The 19,193-nt window shown below is 28.7% G+C and overlaps 1 protein-coding gene across 1 annotated transcript; it reads left to right on the forward strand.

The window, feature by feature from the left end:
• Positions 1-1,449: 1,449 nt before the first annotated feature.
• Positions 1,450-18,932, forward strand: LOC129909070 (otoferlin). Its single transcript, XM_055986018.1, has 21 exons — positions 1,450-1,738; positions 1,799-2,097; positions 2,156-2,276; positions 2,335-2,512; positions 2,571-2,831; positions 5,024-5,199; positions 5,265-5,477; positions 5,554-5,868; positions 5,922-6,715; positions 6,773-6,944; positions 6,999-7,185; positions 7,248-7,438; positions 7,488-7,972; positions 11,255-11,392; positions 11,464-11,615; positions 11,685-11,821; positions 15,173-15,351; positions 15,493-15,613; positions 18,088-18,375; positions 18,435-18,535; positions 18,609-18,932. The coding sequence occupies exons 1-21, from the start codon at positions 1,559-1,561 to the stop codon at positions 18,787-18,789; spliced, it is 4,869 nt and encodes a 1,622-aa protein (XP_055841993.1). The 5' UTR covers positions 1,450-1,558; the 3' UTR covers positions 18,790-18,932.
• Positions 18,933-19,193: the final 261 nt, after the last annotated feature.

Consider the following 19,193-nt stretch of genomic DNA (forward strand, 5'->3'; position numbering starts at 1 on the left):
AAGGACAACCACCCGAACACATTTCATGAAAAAAATTTTGTCCCGCGAAAAATGCGATTTCATGCCCATATTTTGACTAATTTCCCTGAGCTACTATCATATTTCAATTTTCATTTTTGATTTCCAATAACAATTTCATTTCTTCATTTTTTGTCATTATTTCATTAATTCACTATTTCATTATTTCATTGTTTCATTGTCTCATTGTTTCATTATTTCATTATTTCATAGTTTCTTTACTTTCACTTTTTGCTTTTTCTTTTTTACTTGCGATATAGGTACTATAGGGCAAGTTTAGGATTCGTAAAAAAAATCGAACTCGAGATAACAATTTTACATGACATTACGATGATGGAGAATGCCAAAAAATTCCGTTTTTATGTTTAAATTAATTATTTCTTCAAAATGGCATACCAATTTTTTTTTTGAAAAATGTTAGAAATTTTTTATATATAAAAAATAATTTTTTTTTAAAACGGCTCTAACGATTTTCGAAAAAAATTTCTAAAAATTCCTTTTTATACAAGAAATAAAATGGCATACTAACTTTTTTGTAAAAGATAATTTGAAACGGTATTTAATTATTTATTTCGTGAAAATATCAAATTTTCCCTTATTTAGTTCAATGAAAAGCTTTAACATTAGAGTAACTTTTACGTGCGACCCCAGTCGTGCAATTTATTTTCTTTATTCTTCATTTTAAATTTTAATTTTTCAATTTCATTTTTGATTTCTAATAACATTTTCATTTTTTCTTTATTTCATTATTTCACTATTTCATTGTTTCATTGGTTCATTATTTCATTGTTTCATTATATCATTACTTTCACTAATTTAATTTTTTATTTTCAGGGGTCGAATTACAGCATACGATTACGATCATTCGTTAACGTTTTTAATATTTGTGTCTCTATTTAATTAGTAGAAAAAGATAGGGACACATAGCAACCATACGATAACGAACGTATGCCGTAATTCGACCCCAGATTTCAGTTCTCAATTTTGAATTTTCACTTTTCATTTTATATTTTTCATTTTTAAGTTATCATTTTTTATATATAAAATTTTTCATTTCTTCATTTGTTCACTATTTCATTACTTCATTATTTCATCATTTAATTATCTCATTACTTCATTGTTTCATTGCTTCATTATTTCATTTTATCATTATTCGATTATTTCATTTAGCCCTGATTTTTCAATCGTCATTTAAACTATCAGAAGAATAAAAGTCAATATAAAAAAAAAAACTTTTATTCCTAGGAATGAGCTCTATATCTGAGTTTTATCTGACTATTGAAAAATTGGCCCTTTTTTTCATTTCTCATTTTTTTAATTTTTCATTTATTTTTTTTTCTTTGGTTAAATTTTCATTTTAATTTTATATTTAAATTAAGTATTAGCATTTGACTATGATCGACTTTTAATATATTTAATAGTGAAATCAAGTAGTTTCTGAAACAAAATTCGAATCTGATTTTAGTTTCATTTCAATACAGTCAAGTCTACTGTCATTAAATTTAACTGAAACTTTTTCAAAACATCCAAGTCATATACAATGCTGCCACAATCCGAATGTTTTCTAAATATTACCCAAGAATTTTTGGTTTGCACAACAGTCCACAAAGCCAAAAATCTACCAGTTTTCAATGCAGATACTTTTGTGAGAGTTAGTTTGGATAAAAAGTCAAAATGTACAAAAGTATTTCAAAACTCTGAGAATCCTTACTACAACGAAGTACTTAATTCTTTCTATTTTTCTTGAAATGGTAACAATTTTTTTTTCCACTTTTTCAAGTACTTTGTCTTCGAGCTTTCTTGTACCTTAGCAGAGTTACTTCGATTGACAGTTCTCTATGAAATCAAGAAAAAGAGTTGTAAGACTCAAGTGACTTTAGGTGAGTTACTGATTGATTTGTACACCGTTTGGAATCAACCACAGAAATGTTTTGTCAAAAAATGGGGCAAACTTGAGAATTCAATTGGAAGTAAAGGAGAAGCTAAGGGTCATCTTCAAATCGATTTAGCAATTGTTTCATCGAATCAGATGCCTAGTTTACCGATCAATGAGTCTGCTAATTGTGATGATATTGAAAGGTTTGTTAAAGATGAAGTTTAAGAACCAAAAAACCCAGTTTACACAAACTTCTTGCAGTAATCTACTCCAGACCTTGGAAACGTCTTCTTTCAACATAAAATATAGCATGTATTTTTTCAAAGGTGTCTTCGTAAAGAAAGCCGATTATATGATCCAAGTCTCTCTTGCTGGCATGAATGTAAGTTTCAATTTGTCTATTATTTTTATTTTTAAAGCAAGGATTTATTTATTTTAAGGGTAAAACCAGTATATCTAAGGGAAGTGGATTTCCGGAGTGGAACCAGGAAATACAATTCAATTGGACATATCCTTCTTTAGCTCAAACATTTCTCATACAAATTTTGGCCCATGAACATATGCAATGGAAATCAATTGCTGAATCAGAGATTTTTATTGATGAAATAAACTTTAAAGGTAAATTTTTAACACTAATTACTTGATGCTTGTTAAAAAAAACTAGATTTTTCTTAAGATGATCCAAGTCTTGGACCGACTTTTATACATTTTTATGATAACAATGCGTATGTTGGTAGACTTCTGATGCAAATTAAATCAGAAAAATTAAATCCAACAAAAGAAGCAATAAACAGAGCAATTCAGATAAAACCAACTCAGCCACTGGTAGCAAATTCTTGGTGGGCGGATGAGAATTTTTTTGTAGAATTTCTTGTGTGGCAGGGGGAGTTTATTCATGCAAATGCCAGTAATATGAAGATTTTATTTAAGTTGGGAGGTAAGCTTTATAATTTAAAAATTGTTGTTTTGTTCAGGAAGATTAAAACCCACGAAAATACAAACTGAATTATAGTTTCCACAATAATATTAAAGGGTTATAAAGAAATTTTTAAAAACAAACTGTGTAATATTTCGTGAAATGGATTGCCAATTTCGACTATTTTAAGGACTTATAATGAAAAGAAAACCATTTTTGTAATAAAGCAAAATTTTATTTCTTATGAAAGGTGAATATTGATAACTTTTCAGTAAATTTTCACTTTAGTATGCACCTCCTAAAATATACAAAATTAACGCTAATCAACCTGTTACAACCAGGGTATTAAAACTATCTATGCGGATTCAGTGCATTTTAAGTTTAAATTGGTACATAACCTCAGGTGGGCTTATAGCTCAGTGTACACACCCCTTGTTTGTTTTTTTCCTGCCAGTGTTTTATTTTTTTCAATTAAAAAAAAAGCGAACATTTTAAATTTGAAATAAATATTTTTTTTTGCATTGATATTTTTATACTATTTTTAAAGATACATATACTTTGAAAAGGTTTTCTTTTCATAATGAATTATTTTGCCAATTAGATACCTACCGCGTATGAATTTGAAAACAACTTTCATGCAATATATCATAATTTACAAAATTCTATATATTTTTAGTGAAATTATTTATCAGCACACAATCAATTCGAAAAATTGATTTATGAGAAAATTTTATATAATCGTAAATTAAAAAAAAAAAATATTTAAAAAAAAAATTGTTTTGAAATCCGAAAAAATATATTTGCGAAATTAATTTTGCAGGAAATTTTGTATTGTTTTGAATTCATAAAAAAAGCGTTAGTAATGAATTTCAAAATAATTTGGTGAAATATAAAAAGTTTCTTACGAAACTGTGTTTTCATTAATTTAAAATTTCAAACGATTTCGACAAACAACTATTAGAAGTAAAAAACGGAACCTTTGCATATTTTTGAACATTTATGCAGCAAGAACCCATTACTGTCCTTAGTTCAAGTCTTCTTTATCTCTTCAGACTACGTCAATATTTCAAGAACTAAGATTGATAGAATATTTCTGGCTTCATATTCGAGTTAAGCACACTAAAAACTATTGCAAAAGTATAGTTTGGTTTATTCATAATAAAAATAGTCAAATTTTATTGACCAGAGCTATTAGCCAAAAAACGTGTTTTTGCATTTTCTAATGTCAATATTTCAAAAACTAGAGCTGATAGAATATTTCTGAAACAGGATTTGAGTTCAGCACACCAAAAACCCTTGGAAAAGTATTGTATTGTTTATTCATCCAAAACCTTGTTGTGCAGTGTAATCTTTTGAAAAAACTGCCCTGTTATTGCACTTTTTCTCAAAATTGGCCCCGACACAAACCGGCAGACTTGAATGTTTGCTATCGCAAACGTATTTCAGCTTAAGAAGATAAAAGACATTCCTATCCTAAAAAAATGCTGAAAAATTTGCAAAGAAAGATATTTACCTATCGGCGAAGTTTTTCTATAATAAATAAATGTTACGTATACGCCAAAGTGATCGATTTTTAAAATTTTTTTTTTAATTAATTTTTATTCTTTTTTTTTAACCTTAAAACTATCTTACAACTAGACTAAGCCCTGATTTTTCAATCGTCAGTTAGACTATCAGAGGAATAAATGTCAATATAAAAAAAAGTTTTATTCCTAGGAATAAGCTCTATCTGAGGTTTATCTGACTATTGAAAAATTGGCCCTAAAAGAATTCATATGAACTAGTCTTCTCATCATATCACCGAAAAATGTTCTGTTTTTATTTGCAGGGTTTTGAGAAACAAAAAAAATTCAATCCTTAAGTTTTTACAGAATTTTAAAAAGCAGAACTATGCTTTTAGAGAATTCTGATCATCGCCCTCTTTTCTTTTATCTACTTAATATGAACTTAAATCCATCTTATAGAAGAAGTTCAGAAACACCTTAGAATTTTAAACTCCTATTTTAAGTTATTTTGTAATAAAATTGTATTTTGGCTTTAACTCGTTAGTTTTATTTTTCCAGTACATTTTAACTATTATAACTTTTTTATCGTTTCAAATCATAAAAATCTACTTAAATTAAATCAAAACTTATTTAAAACTTAAAAACAACAAACCTTCAAATACTAATATGTTAATTCTTTTCACTTGTTTCTGCATTTTAATTTCTCAGAATTTACATCCGATAATGTTGAATGTTTTTTGAAGAACTATCATGGTCCATCAACTTCTTTGAAACATTTTACACAATCTCCCCCCTACAAGGCTATTCATATAAAATGTTCCTTACCGGACAATCGTTTAAAATATGAATGCGACAACTTTATGATAACACTCTTTGAACAAATGGTAAGTTAAAAAAAAATATTACCATAGCATCTCTATTTTGATTATCCTTGTCAATGCCATTACAGAATACTGAAATGGAAAATTTTAAACTTCTTCAACTAAAGTATCCTCAAAATGATTTGATGCACTGCAAGTGCCTCAAAGCTATCATTGTTTCGATCTTAAGTAAAATTCATCATGAACTCCAATTGAACTCTCATTCTTGCTTCCAGTACAATGGCTTTAAGCAACAAACTGTATGGGATGAAAATCGTTTGGCATATCTAAGGGAATTTTTTGTAAAAAAAAAAGTTTATTTTTTTTTTCTTTGAATTCAGAAAAGATATAAATTTTGAAAAAAAAAACTTTTTCTAGGGAAAATTGTCAATTTCTTTGAAGGATCTTCGTCAATATTTAAAAACTATACAGCATGACTCTGAATATTCATCATGTTGTGATAAAGTTTTTGAAGAACTTCAACAACTAAAAGGACAAATCAAATCAATTATGCAAACACGAATTCAGGATGAATGGCCGGAATTGCATTTGCTTATGTGTTTGGGTAGTGGCAGTAAGAATGCATGTAAGGAAATTGGAATATGTAAACTGGAGTCGAGGTATTTTGTTCATTCGCAACGATTAGAGTGTAAAGGACCTGGCTGTGGGGTTCCAAGGAATTTTGTATTTAAAGTAAAAAATTCATCTGTTTAATTTAAAAATATGATAAAAATATTATTTTTAAGGACCCAACTTGTACACATACTTGCAATGATTGTGGTTGTGTAAGTGGATTCGTTTATGGATGGATTCGAATTGCCACTGAAGCTGAACTAAAAGAATTAGTTGATGACGAAGACTGGATACAAAAAGAGCGATTTTACTACCAACCAAAAATAGGACCAAGTTCCTACATTTGCCGAACTTATGTCCATCAAGCTAAGATTCACCCTGGAGCTGATAAAACAGGATTGTGTGATGCAAAGCTTCAATTATATAGCGGTGATGAAATTGTAGAAACCCCAACAATCTTCACATCCTTGTCTCCAGTTTGGAACAGTTCGGTAACTTTTGCAGTCAGAAAACTTCCAGGCCCTGTAAAATGGTACGAAAATCATCCACCAATTCTGGCCATACAAGTTTTTGACACTGACAAGAATAAACAGAGTGACTACCTAGGTTCAGGACTTTTTGAGTTATCGGTAAAAAGTTGTTCCATTCGAAAAGAATCAATTGGACAAATCTGGGACAACTCATCCCAAAAAATAAAACCTGAAGAAATTTATAGAAATCATCCAATTTTATACTTGAAAAGATTCACGAAGACCAAAACGATTTTAAAAGAGTTTAGGGAAATGAAGTATCAATCCCCTCCATCGTTAAAATGGGTCCCAATATCGAATATGGGTGCAAAAAGAGTTGAAGTTTTGATATCTGGGGAATTATTACAAATCAGAGATGAAGAGTCTCCTGATGGAACGAAAGCATTTCTGACTCAAGGACTTCCTTTAGAAATACAACCAATCATGTCAAAATATCTGTAAGGGTTGCCATCATTCATTTTCATGACTTTTTTCATAGAATTTCTGGGTTCTAGTTTGGAAGTGACATTCATAGGACTGAGAAACTGTCAAAAACTAAGTTGTTCCAGTTTAGGGAGGTACAAAATTTGTGTTCTTATGGGTGAACTTCTGGTTAAAAGCGGAGTTTCTGGGGCAAGAATGAAAAATAGTATAAATTTCTTGGAGAGTTATGCAGCAGGAGTTGTGGTCAGAAAAAACTGATTTCATTAAAAACTGTTTTTTGAAGAAACTTCTTTTTAGAATCTTCCTGAACAAATCGAGTACTGGCCAGCAATAATTGCTACGCATATCGATTGTCCTGGAAGTGGGCGAGAAGTGACACTTGGAGCAGCAATGATATCAAATCCAAGAAAGTACCTTAGAAGTCAGATGGCTCTTTGTGATTTGGATGAACTTGATGAGTCGATTATTGTTCAAATGGGTGAAGGTAGGTCTGTAAAAACACACTTTTCTTTTCAAAAAACAAACTTTTCTTTCAAAATTTATCAGGTGACGAAGAGAGTTTACCCCTTTTACCGAAGAAATCAATTTTGAAGAAGAGTTTCGCGAATCGGGTCCAGAATTGGGTCACTCAAGTCTTTCCAAAGAAGGAAACTTTCAAACCTAGTCAATCCCCTCGATCTCGAATTGATGAATCTGAATTTAATTGGTGGACAAAATTTTACAATTCTATGTACTTGGTAACCCTGTTCCAAAATTTTTAAATTTCCGTCTAACAATTCGTTTTAGCAAACACAAAACCAAGATTCCACAATCAAACACAAACTTGTGATTTATGACTCCGAACTAGAAAAACAACCAGAATTTAGTTACCTTTCCGATTGGGCTGAGTCTTTTAATTTAGTTCATGGAGTAAAGATTAAGAAGAATAAACCACCAAAAGAACAAGTTTATGCTAATTTGAAAATGCATCTGAAACTATCACCATGTCAGTGTAATAATGCAAGTTCTGTTACACTTAATTCATCAATTACAAGCAAAATGTCTTTAAAATTTCAATCACTTACCAACTTGAATGAACAAACTAAGATTATTGTGAGGGTATATTTGGTGCAAGGTTTACAATTTCGTTCACATGATACTCATAGTCAAGCGGATTCTTATGTCAAATTACAATTGGGATCAAATACAATTTCGGATCGAGCAAATTATATACCAAATCAGTCGAATCCAATATTTGGGAGGAGATTTCAAATGGAAGCTGTAATACCGAGGTAAGTGGACTTCGTATTTTGCATAAAAGACTTTCTTTGTTGTGAAAAAATTTATCTTTTAAATAGTTAATAACGAAATATTCTACGCTGCAAAATACAGTCAACTCCCTTTGAGTCGAATTTTCAGGGCAAAAGAAAACTTGTTCGAGTTGGGAGGCAATTCGATTAAGGGATTTAATATAATTTTTTTATACAAAGGTTTTCATTGAAAATGTTAAAAAAAGGAGTTAGAGGGAAGTTTTACTTTTTTACTATATTTTGACTGTATTTACTTGAGCCCAAGCAAAATGTACAAAAAACGCGAAACTGCGCTATAAATCCAAGTCGATCTTTTAAAATTCATTTATTTAGATTTTTATACAAGGAGTTACGTATCTGAAAATCGTAACAAAAGTTTTGTCAAAAATATCGATTTTTGCTTCTTTCATCTATATACTTCAAAAAAAAAAAAACATTAGGTGGTACTTTAAAAGAAAACAAAAATTAAATGCATGGATGGGTACTTGCTCTAGTAGAAAAATTTTGTAGCTCTTACGAAATTTAATAAAAACTTAGAACAAAAACTTAAATTTGTTTTTAAAATTATAAAAATACTTTTTCAAATGTTTTGAACTCCAAATCAAGTATGCAATTCTTGTTATTTAACAAAGATTTTTTAAAGAAAAACAAATTTTAAATTGTTAAAGCTGGTTTAAAAAAAATGTTTTTTTTTTTTTATAAAAATTTTCAAACCAATTTCAAAAAAAAAACTGGAAATATTTTTAAATATTTATTTTTCAAAACAAGATTTAAAATATTTTTTTTTTATATCCAAAAGTAATAGAATAATAAAAAATATAATCATTTTTAGTAAAAAAAACAAAACCGACTTCCCTGGATCAAAACTGGGTTTTATGGTTTTTAAAATAGTTCCTATGGCTAAAAGTGAACGAAATTGAAATGGGACCACACTGCAGCCACTAGCTTCCCAATACAAAAAGAATTATCAAAATTGGTTTAATCAGTCCGAAGTTATGCGGTAACAAACATAAAAAAAAAAAAAAAAAAAAAAAAAAAAAATACAGATGAATTGAATACCTCCTCCTTTTTGGAAGTCGGTAAAAATGCACGACTGGGGCCGCACGTACTTGCTCTTGCAGTTCAAAGCACTTTTATGTTATCTTACTTGTAGATTATAAGAGCTGCCTCTATATAATTTTTTAAGAAATTTGGTTGATGTAGGGGAAGAGCCGGCATGGAGGCCAAATGTTAGTTAAGAAAAATTTTTTTTTTATTTGACTTGACTTTTTTGAGAAAAACTAAAAACGCAGTTTTACTGCAATTACTTTGAATATTAAGTATGCAAAATTTAATCAAAATCATAAGAGCCATTTTTGAGAAAATTGCAATAACTCCATAATAATGTACGGCAAGAGCCGACATCCGCGATTTAAAAAAATGTAAAGACCATATTTCCACTATCCGTATTTTTTGAGGAAAACTAAAAACGCAGTTATGTTAAAACTATGTATAGCATTACGTGTTTTAAATTTAATCAAAATCGTTAGAGCCGTTTTCGAGAAAATTGAAATACCTCGAAAAGTTTGTATGGGAGGTATACGTTCTAGGTGAGATATTAAAAAACAAAAAAAAACCAACCTTGGAAATTATGAAAAAACTATCTGTACCAAATTTCACGAAAATCTGTCGAGCCGTTTAGGCTGCAGCTACTTGTACAGATGGACGCACGGACGCACAGACCGACTTCTCGACTATCGTAATGTTAGTTTTGATTAAAACCTCGAAATTTTTTTTTGACACGAAACCAATACTTGCCCTATAGAGCAAGTAATAATAAAATAAACAAAATTCTTTTTTGTTGAATTCGTTTAAGTCGTTTATGAGGAAGTCAGAAATTAAGAAATTAAGACGACGGTTTTAAGGCAGTTACCGTTAAGAACGGTTCAAAAACTATTTATTTGCCAAAGTCCACATTTTGTGTTTAACCAAAATCGTTAGTGCCATTTATGAGCAAGTAAGCTTTTTCATATTGGTCTTATGGCGAGAACCGTTAATCGGAATCGGAAATTTTAGAAAAGACAAAAACCTATTTTTGAAAAACATCCGTGTTAGCAATTTTAAAATATTTACTCTAAAAATTCCTTTTAAAAGAAGAAATGATAATCTTCATTTGTGGGCAAAATCATTTAAAACGCATTTAAGCTACTGTATCCTCGCCCTTATAATTAATTAAACAAAAAATATTAGATACAAAAAATCTTACAAAATTAGATTTGGAAAAAAATAACTCTAAAATTTTTATATTATACAAGAAATTTATTTATTCTTTTAATTTCCGATTTTCATATAATTTATTGTGTTTAAAATTTACTTAAAATTTAATTCCGAATATGAAAGTATCGTACCTCTTTTCGTATTTTTATCATTAAACTATAAACAAACAGGTAGGCGTCCTCGAAAAAAATTTAATAATATAAAATTAATTTTGTTTTTGTTGAATAAAATTTAAGTAGTTAACAGAAAAACAATCCTTCATTTCCTTCATTCTTTTTAAGATAGTTTGCAAAGAATTAATTATCCTTACTAATTCTCGGCTCATTCAAGATGTTTTTTTTTTTTATTTTTCTTACAAAATAGACTTAACCAATGCTAGTCTTCAAATACTTCTCTACACCTTGTCTAATTATAAAAAAAAATCCACGAATATACAAAAAGAAGAATAAAAATTGTATTATGAAAAGTTATATCTTTAAAGTGCGGCTATATAAACAGTGATGGTATACAGTTATGCAATGCTTTTCATTAAAAAGAAAAATTGTAATGATTATTTTATTCAAAAACCAAAAGTCGAAAAATATTAATATGAGGTTAAAAAAACCTGTTGTTTGTGGCTAACGTCTTATAAATTGTTGTATGGTTAAATGATTCATTTGTAGCTTATGCCATTATTCCAAATAGGTTGATATGTGTAGTTTACGTAAGCCAGTTATTTTTACTGAACTTTAAGCCAAAAGTTGGTCTTTTTGACGTTTTTGTGTTGTTTAAGAGACGGTTTAAGAATACCCTTCTCGAAAATATTAATTTTCTATTTTCACTTATACTTAGGTATTAGCACCTAAAGAAACCTTTTTTATAACAAGTCTGTATTAAACTAAAAAAAAGTTTCCGTTAATTGCAAGGCACGTTCTTCTTTCCACCAAACCACTCAAATATCTCATGTCTTCATTCTAGAAACTTTTTTCTAACCTTTTTTCGTACCTTTATTTTTTTTTTTATTTTCAGAGAACACATCCTACAGATTTCCGTACTTGACCGTGGAAGTATTAATGATGATTTAATTGGATCTACATTTATTGATTTGGAGGACCGCTTGCGAAGTAAACATCGAGCAACTGTTGGTATATCAAATGAGTTCAATAGGTTGGCATGGTTTTTTTTTTTTATTAAATATCTTTTTTTTTTTTTAAATTCGATATTTTAATTTAATGAAGGTCAGGATATAATATGTGGAGAGATGCCATGACACCTTATGAGTTGCTAAGAGATATTTGTAAAAAGTATAACTTGGGTACTCCCATATTTTCAAGGAATTCAGTTGAACTTGATGGAGTTACTTTCGAGGATACAACGGAAATATCAATTGGTATGTACTGTACCTATTTAATTTTTGTACTAGATACATTTTTTATTGATAGGCTTTTTCTTGTTTTAGATGAAGACCTTCAAGAACGTTTAAGTTTGAGTGTCTTAAAAAATATACAAGAACTGCTGTCTTTCGGCAAACGCCTTGTTCCAGAGCATGTTGAAACACGGTCTTTATATCGAAATGATAGACCAGGAGTTGAACAAGTATGTATTTTTTAATAGTTGAATTAAAAAAAAAATTAAAGTATTGTCTGTAAAGGTGTAAAGAGTCATAATTATAATTTATAAAATTCAAAAATAAGAAAAATAAAATCATTTCTAATAATTTTTGAAAAAAAAAAATAAATAAATAATTAATAGAAAATGAGTTATGAAAAAATGTAGGGTGGTATTATAAAGATAAGAGGAAAAGTCGATTGAAAGTGGAGTGGGAGAGGGTAATAAAGGGGTGGGGGGATAAAATGTTTTTTTTTTTCAACAATTTCTGGCAAAAGTACTTAAATGTCAATTTTTGTTTTTATCTTTTTTTTAATAAAATTTTGGTGAAAATAAACTTTTTTATATTTTAAATACCAAAGCTTGAATTTTTTGTTTAATTTTTTTTTTTCGTAAAAAATACTTAAACGTTTATGTAATTTTTAATCAAAAGACTTCTTGAGTTTTGAAAATTTCCATACAGCATTTTTTTTTGTAACTTTATTTGTCGTAAAAAAAACTCAGCTACTATTGTAGAAAAATACACCAAAAAACGAAAAATTAGGCATTTTTGGGGTAAATTTTTCAGTAAATGCTAGTAATGAAGTGTTTTATAGTTTTTAATATTTTTTATTTTAAATAATTATTTAAAATTGTAAAAATAACAAAAGTTATGGTGAAATATTTTAATAAACAACGAAGGTATTGCATACTTTGAAAAATAAATCCGACGTCATTTTTTTTACCTTTAGCAATTGAAAAAATTCTGAAAATCCTTTTACATACATACATTCAGACCGTTTTAACGACGTATGAAAGATGTAATTTTTTGTAATGAACCTAGACTTAATTTCAAATATAGTGTTTTTTTTACCGTTTTTATACTTTGACATATACTTAAACTAGAGCATGTTATTATTAATAAATATATGTACATAATTGAATAATATTTATTTCCAAATCCAACGAAATGAAAATCGATTGAAAATTATAGACCAGTGCCGATGCCTTCAAAAACATTAAAAAGTACAAAAAAATCATAGTAGGAGGAAACCCATTGGAAAAGGAGGTGAATATGATAAAAATGAAAGGAAAAATAAATTACGGGCGAACCAAGTTCGGGAAGTGGGTGGGTTGAGTTTTTAATGGTAAAAAGTGGTATATCTCGATTTCCGGCAAAACTACAAATCCTATAGAAAAAAATTGTATGGCAAAGTTGTAGGTAATAAAAAGATCTACAACTTTTGAATCAACAATTTTTTCACATAACCTCAAAATGTGAAAAATTCAAAAAACCGAGTTTTTGGTTTTTTATTTTTATCTTTTTCAAAAACAAAAATTTTTCTACGAAATTTGGTGAAAACTTACCTTATTATGTCCCAAATACACTGTAATTTAATTGATTTAAAACATTAATTTTTTCACCCTATTTTGACTTAATACCAAAAAACACCCTAATTTTCAATCGAAAATTCACGTGTCAAAATATCAGCTTTTTTCAAAAAGTCGGTGTGCATTTCGTCCGTTAAAATGTCTATTTTCTGATGGTGTAAAAAAAATTTACATTAGTATACTATAGAACATGTTCTAGTAAAATTCAAAAAATGAAAAAAGCTTAAATTCGAAAAAAAATTTTTATCATTGTTTACAATTTTGGCCTATTTATTCAAATTTACACTTTAATTACTCAAAAAACGTAACATTTATCAATGTTACATGAAATCTTACGTTTTTTTGAGTAATTAAAGTGTAAATTTGAATAAATAGGCCAAAATTGTAAACAATGACAAAATTTTTTTTCGAATTCAAGCTTGTTTCATTTTTTTAATTTTACTAGAACATGTTCTATAGTATACTAATGTAAATTTTTTTTACACCATCAGAAAATAGACATTTTAACGGACGAAATGCACACCGACTTTTTGAAAAAAGCTGATATTTTGACACGTGAATTTTCGATTGAAAATTAGGGTGTTTTTTTGGTATTAAGTCAAAATAGGGTGAACAAATTAATATTTTAAATCAAATAAATTACAGTGTATTTGGGACATAATAAGGTAAGTTTTCACCAAATTTCGTAGAAAAATTTTTGTTTTTGAAAAAGATAAAAATAAAAAACCAAAAACTCGGTTTTTTGAATTTTTCACATAAATTTTGAGGTTATGTGAAAAAATTGTTGATACACAAGTTGTAGATCTTTTTATTACCTACAACTTTGCCACACAACTTTTTTCTATAGGATTTGTAATTTTGCCGGAAATCGAGATATACCATTTTTTACCATTAAAAACACAACCCACCCACTTCCCGAACTTGGTTCGCCCGTAATTTATTTTTCCTTTAATTTTCATCATGTTCACCTCCTTTTCCATTCGGTTTCATTCTACCATGATTTTTTTTGGTTTTAAAAATTATCGACCCTGGTCTATTAGCCGAGGAAAAAAATTTAAATTATCCAAACGATTTTTCTCCTTATCGCCTAATCGTACTACCATTTCCTGTTTAACTTGGTCTTTAGAGCAAGTATTGGTTTCAAATTTCAAAATTTGTACGTGATTTAACATTTTTTTTAAATTTTTGAACGGGGATTTAAACTAAAATAATTGATAGCGAATGCCTTAGCATATTTTCTTAGAATTTTTAAATTACACTGGTTAACAAGGGTTCTGTTGCCGGAACAAAAATATACTTTTCTGAAGGTTTTTGGTGTGCTGAACTCGAATCCGAAGTCAAAAAAATTCTAGCAGCTCCCGTTTTTGAGATATTACCGTTAGAAAATGCAAAAAAACGTTTTTTTTTGAGTTTTTCGGACCTTATTCTATTGTATAAGGAAAATTGTTTGAGCATATTTAGTAACGGTTTCTATAAGAACTATTTCCCATCTTTCGATACCTGTTTAAATCTTTTCAATATCTTATGTATTGCCCGAGATATCTTAAACTGAAGTCAGTGGGTTTGGCTTCATATATCATAAAGAAGATAATGACATTATAAAATTTTTAAAAATATCAAACAACTGAGGATATCTCGGGAAGTAAAAAAGATATCGGAGAGATTTAAACAGATTTAAAAAGGTGGTAAATAGTTCTTATAAAAACCGTTACTAAATATGCTCAAACAATTTTCCTTATATAAAAGAATAAGGTCCGAAGTGCTGCACTTTCTAACGGTAATATCTCAAAAACGGGAGCTGCTAGAATTTTTTTGACTTCGGATTCAAGTTCAGCACACCGAAAACCTTCAGAAAAGCATATTTTTGTTCCGGCAACAAAAAAAAAGTTTAATTTTGTAAACCAGTGTTATTATTAAAAGCAATGTAAAAACTAAATGAATATCATCTCATATAATTTTCATCTTCAGGGAAAACTTCAACTATGGCTGGAAATATTCGACTCAGAAAATATTCCACCTCCAATCGATATAACTCCAACTCCAGCTACAATTTACGAACTAAGAATTATAATTTACAACTGTTCAGATGTAATTTTTAATGAGAAAAATGTTTTTGGAACCAAAATGAGTGATATCTATATCAAAGCGTAAGTTTCTTTTTCTTCTAATTTAACCAATTTCGAATGACAAAACAAAAGTTGAATACTTTCTTAAGATTTTATTTATAATCGTATTATATTTCTTAGAATTAGTAAAACAAAATCTCAAAATCCAATTTCTTTCAACAGATGGTGTGAGGATTCTGAGGCATCACAATCAACAGACGTTCACTATCGTTCATTGACGGGTGAGGGTAATTTTAATTGGCGAATGATATTTCCAATTAAATATTCCACTGTCGAAGACATGGTAAGTAAATTGTCAGGGCTGGGTCACTTCATCTTGTTGGGGCCTTGTTGAAATTCAATAAAACAACACATAAACACATATTAGGCAACATTATGGTTATGGAAAAGATTTTGAAAAAAATCCAAAAAAATTTCAAAAACAAGTTATGAACGATTTTCAAAAACCAAAAAGACCTTTGATAAAATGGTTACTATAGGTAAGAATAATTTTTTTACAATTAAAAAAAGATGCCATTGGAAAGTTAATGAAAAAAAAAATTAGGCGTCTAATACGATTTTTTTTTTTCAAAACCCTAAATTTCGAATTATGATTTTTTGAAAAACACCTACTTTTTACTTGCGATATAGGTACTATAGGGCAAGTTTAGGATTCGTAAAAAAAATCGAACTCGAGATAACAATTTTACATGACATTACGATGATGGAGAATGCCAAAAAAGTGGGTCCGGCAATTCTGTCTGTCTGTCTGTCTGTCTGTCCGTCTGTCTCTATCTGGAGCTGCAGCCTAAACGAGTGAAGTGATTTTCTTCAAACTTGGTAGTTAGCAGTTTTTGGTGATTCCCTAGAGGAGAAATTGAAATTTTTTTTTTATGACGAAAACTAACGGTACCTGCCATATAACGGAAATAGAAAAGTTAATTTTTTTCAAAAACGGCTCTAACGATTTTGATTAAAATTTTTGTGTGTAATACTACACATAAGGGCCACCTTTTTAAATAAAAAAAATATTTTTTGTACCGTTATTAACGGTACCTGTCATAGAACGGTTTTTTTCGTTTCTGAATATCTCGTACAAAATTAACCCGATTTAAATGAAAATTTTTATACAAAAGTGTGTAAGTAAAGATAATATTAAAATTTTAGAAAATTTTCAAAAAACGCATTTTTGGTTTTTTAAAAAATATTTCAAAATTTTTTTTTGAAAAATCAATTTTTTGAAAACGGATCAATGAAAAATTTTGAAATTTAGTTTTTACGTGTAAATTAATTATTTCTTCAAAATGGCATACCAACTTTTTTTTTGAAAAATTTTAAAAAAATTTTATATATAAAAAATTATTTTTTTAAAAAACGGCTCCTACAATTTTCAAAATTTTTTTTCTAAAAATACCTTTTTATACGAGAAATAAAATGGCATATTTGTTTTTTTTTTAAGATATTTTAAAACGGAGTTTAATTAATTATAAAAACAGATTTAATTTTTTTATACTACTTATGAAATTTCTTCAAAATATCGAATTTTAAATTTCTTGAATAAAAAGCTTTAACATTATAGTTACTTTAAGCATAAGAGCAAGTACGTGCGACCCCAGTCGTGCAATTTATTTTGGGGTGTTTTTGAATGATTTTTTATTTTTATGAACATGTTTTTCCACTACATTTTTTGACCGTTTTCAACTCTTTTTGACTAATAACTTGCGACTAATAACTTGCGAGATAGATGATGAAATTGATACGGTAAGTATACTTAATTTCAAGATAGGGTAATCTTTTTTTTTGACACGCGATAACTTTTCACCTATTGCACATAGAAATTGTATTTATATTTACTTTATTTCGCACGCTGATAATATTACCATTCATTTGATATATTACACATAACGGTACATGCCCTACAAACTACACAATCTTAAATTGAAAAAAATTCAAAACTACCACAAAACACCTGTGGAAGATCGTTTGCCAACACCAGCCACCAGTGGTGTCAGTTTTAATTTTGACAAGATTGGATTGTCTTTAAAAAATTGCAACTTTTTTTGTAAGTGTCGTAAAGATATGGTTCGGACATATTTTTAAAGGTGAAATGATAAGCTTTCCAATGTTGTCATATAAAAAAATGGACAAAATCCAGATGGCAGAAAAATGAAAATTGATTGCATTTAAAAAAATTTTAGCTTTTTTTCTAGATGTCGCACAAACATGATTGTGGTGAATATTGAAAGCTTAAATAATAAGCTTTCAGATGATATAAAATATGTTATAAGTTGTCATGTAAAAATATTGACAACATGATGTGTAATAAATTATCACGTTATCACGTAAAATTATCGTCCGTAAATCGATTTTACAGACAACCATTTTCTTCAAACCCAATTCGCCCTTAAAACTTTCAACCCTTAACTTATACTGGAAACAAAGGGTACTAAAACGAGGCCCTAAATTTTTTCAACAGTCCGGCCTGTTATTTTTTTTTTTTTCATTTTCAAGTTCGTCAAACAATAAAGATTCCGTTGATATCAAATTGCGTTCAAATCGAATTCATTAATAGCCCCGTGCAATACAAAGTCATTCCAAAGAAACTAAAAGACACAGATATCTACTCCACTTAAAATAATTCAATGGTAACCCTTGACATTAAATCATTATTATTTACCTGTTAACATTGAGCTTCTTTAATCCTCTAATCACATCATTTAATTCGACTTAATGTGTCTGTAAATAAAATAAAAATAAAATTTTTAATTTTAAACACAGATGATCATCAAACGGAAGGGTGGTCTGCTTGAACAATATGAGACAAAGCAACCACCCATTGTGTATTTACAAATTTGGGAGAATGATTCATTTTCCGCTGATGATTTTATGGGGGCAATGGAAATATGTTTATCAAATTTCCCACAACCTTTTGACAGCAAAAAATCATGCACTGAAAGTCAAGTGAGGAAGAAAAGAAAGTCAATGAACTTGTTTCGAGAGAAAACCATAAAAGGATGGTTTCCATGTAATGGTCCTTCGGAAGAAGGAGGAAATGCTAGAATTGCTGTAAGGTGATTCATTTTTTTATTTTTTGTGAATAATCATTTTGCATATATTATCTTCAGGGTAAACTTGAAATTGAGTTGGTAATTCTGACTGAAAGTGAAGCTGCAGCAAATCCTGCAGGACTTGGTAGAAATCCACCAAATGCCTTAGCAGCTCCTGTGTAAGTGAATAAACAAAAAAATAATTTTCATTAAAATCTTCAAAGTGATTCTTGTTTTTTTTTTCGATTCCAGTCGACCAGAAACATCATTTAATCCAATGACGAATCCATTGAAAGCTGTCAAGCATATTTTGGGACCTGTGATGAAAAAGTGTTTGTGTTACATCCTAATTATTGTGGGAGTTTTTATTGTGCTCATTTTACTTGTGGAAGATTTGCCACATATTTTGATGAATCTGATTCCAGACATGTAGATATTTATTTTTGTTATTTTTTCTCAATGATTTGTTTTTATTTATTATTATATTACATGTAAACAATTACATATATAAATATAATGCTAAACAATCTTGTCTGTAGTCATTACAGAAAGAAAAATAGTTGAAACTGACAACAAGAGGTATTTTCATAAAGACATTTATAGAGTAAGTGAATGATCACAGAGTGACAATCAAAGAAGTAATTGATTATGTCGCAAGTATTAAAATTGTTTCCGATTGAATAAACTAAATTAATATCATTAGCTATAAATAGTAGGTATACACGTATAGCACTCCTTCTGTGATGGAAATTAAAACGTTATTTAAAGTGAAAGCAGATTGTAAAATACTCTTTAAAATATTTCAAAGATACTAAATTATCTTACATATATGAGCTT

Source organism: Episyrphus balteatus, chromosome 2, assembly GCF_945859705.1.
Source record: "Episyrphus balteatus chromosome 2, idEpiBalt1.1, whole genome shotgun sequence".
NCBI classification, from domain to species: domain Eukaryota; kingdom Metazoa; phylum Arthropoda; class Insecta; order Diptera; family Syrphidae; genus Episyrphus; species Episyrphus balteatus.

Coding starts and splice junctions, on each gene's coding strand:
- LOC129909070 (XM_055986018.1), top strand. CDS start 1,559: ATGCTGCCACAATCCGAATGTTTTCTAAATATTACCCAAGAATTTTTG. Junction 7,186..7,247: donor TATTGTTCAAATGGGTGAAG/GTAGGTCTGTAA, acceptor AAAATTTATCAG/GTGACGAAGAGAGTTTACCC. Junction 18,536..18,608: donor AATGCCTTAGCAGCTCCTGT/GTAAGTGAATAA, acceptor TTTCGATTCCAG/TCGACCAGAAACATCATTTA.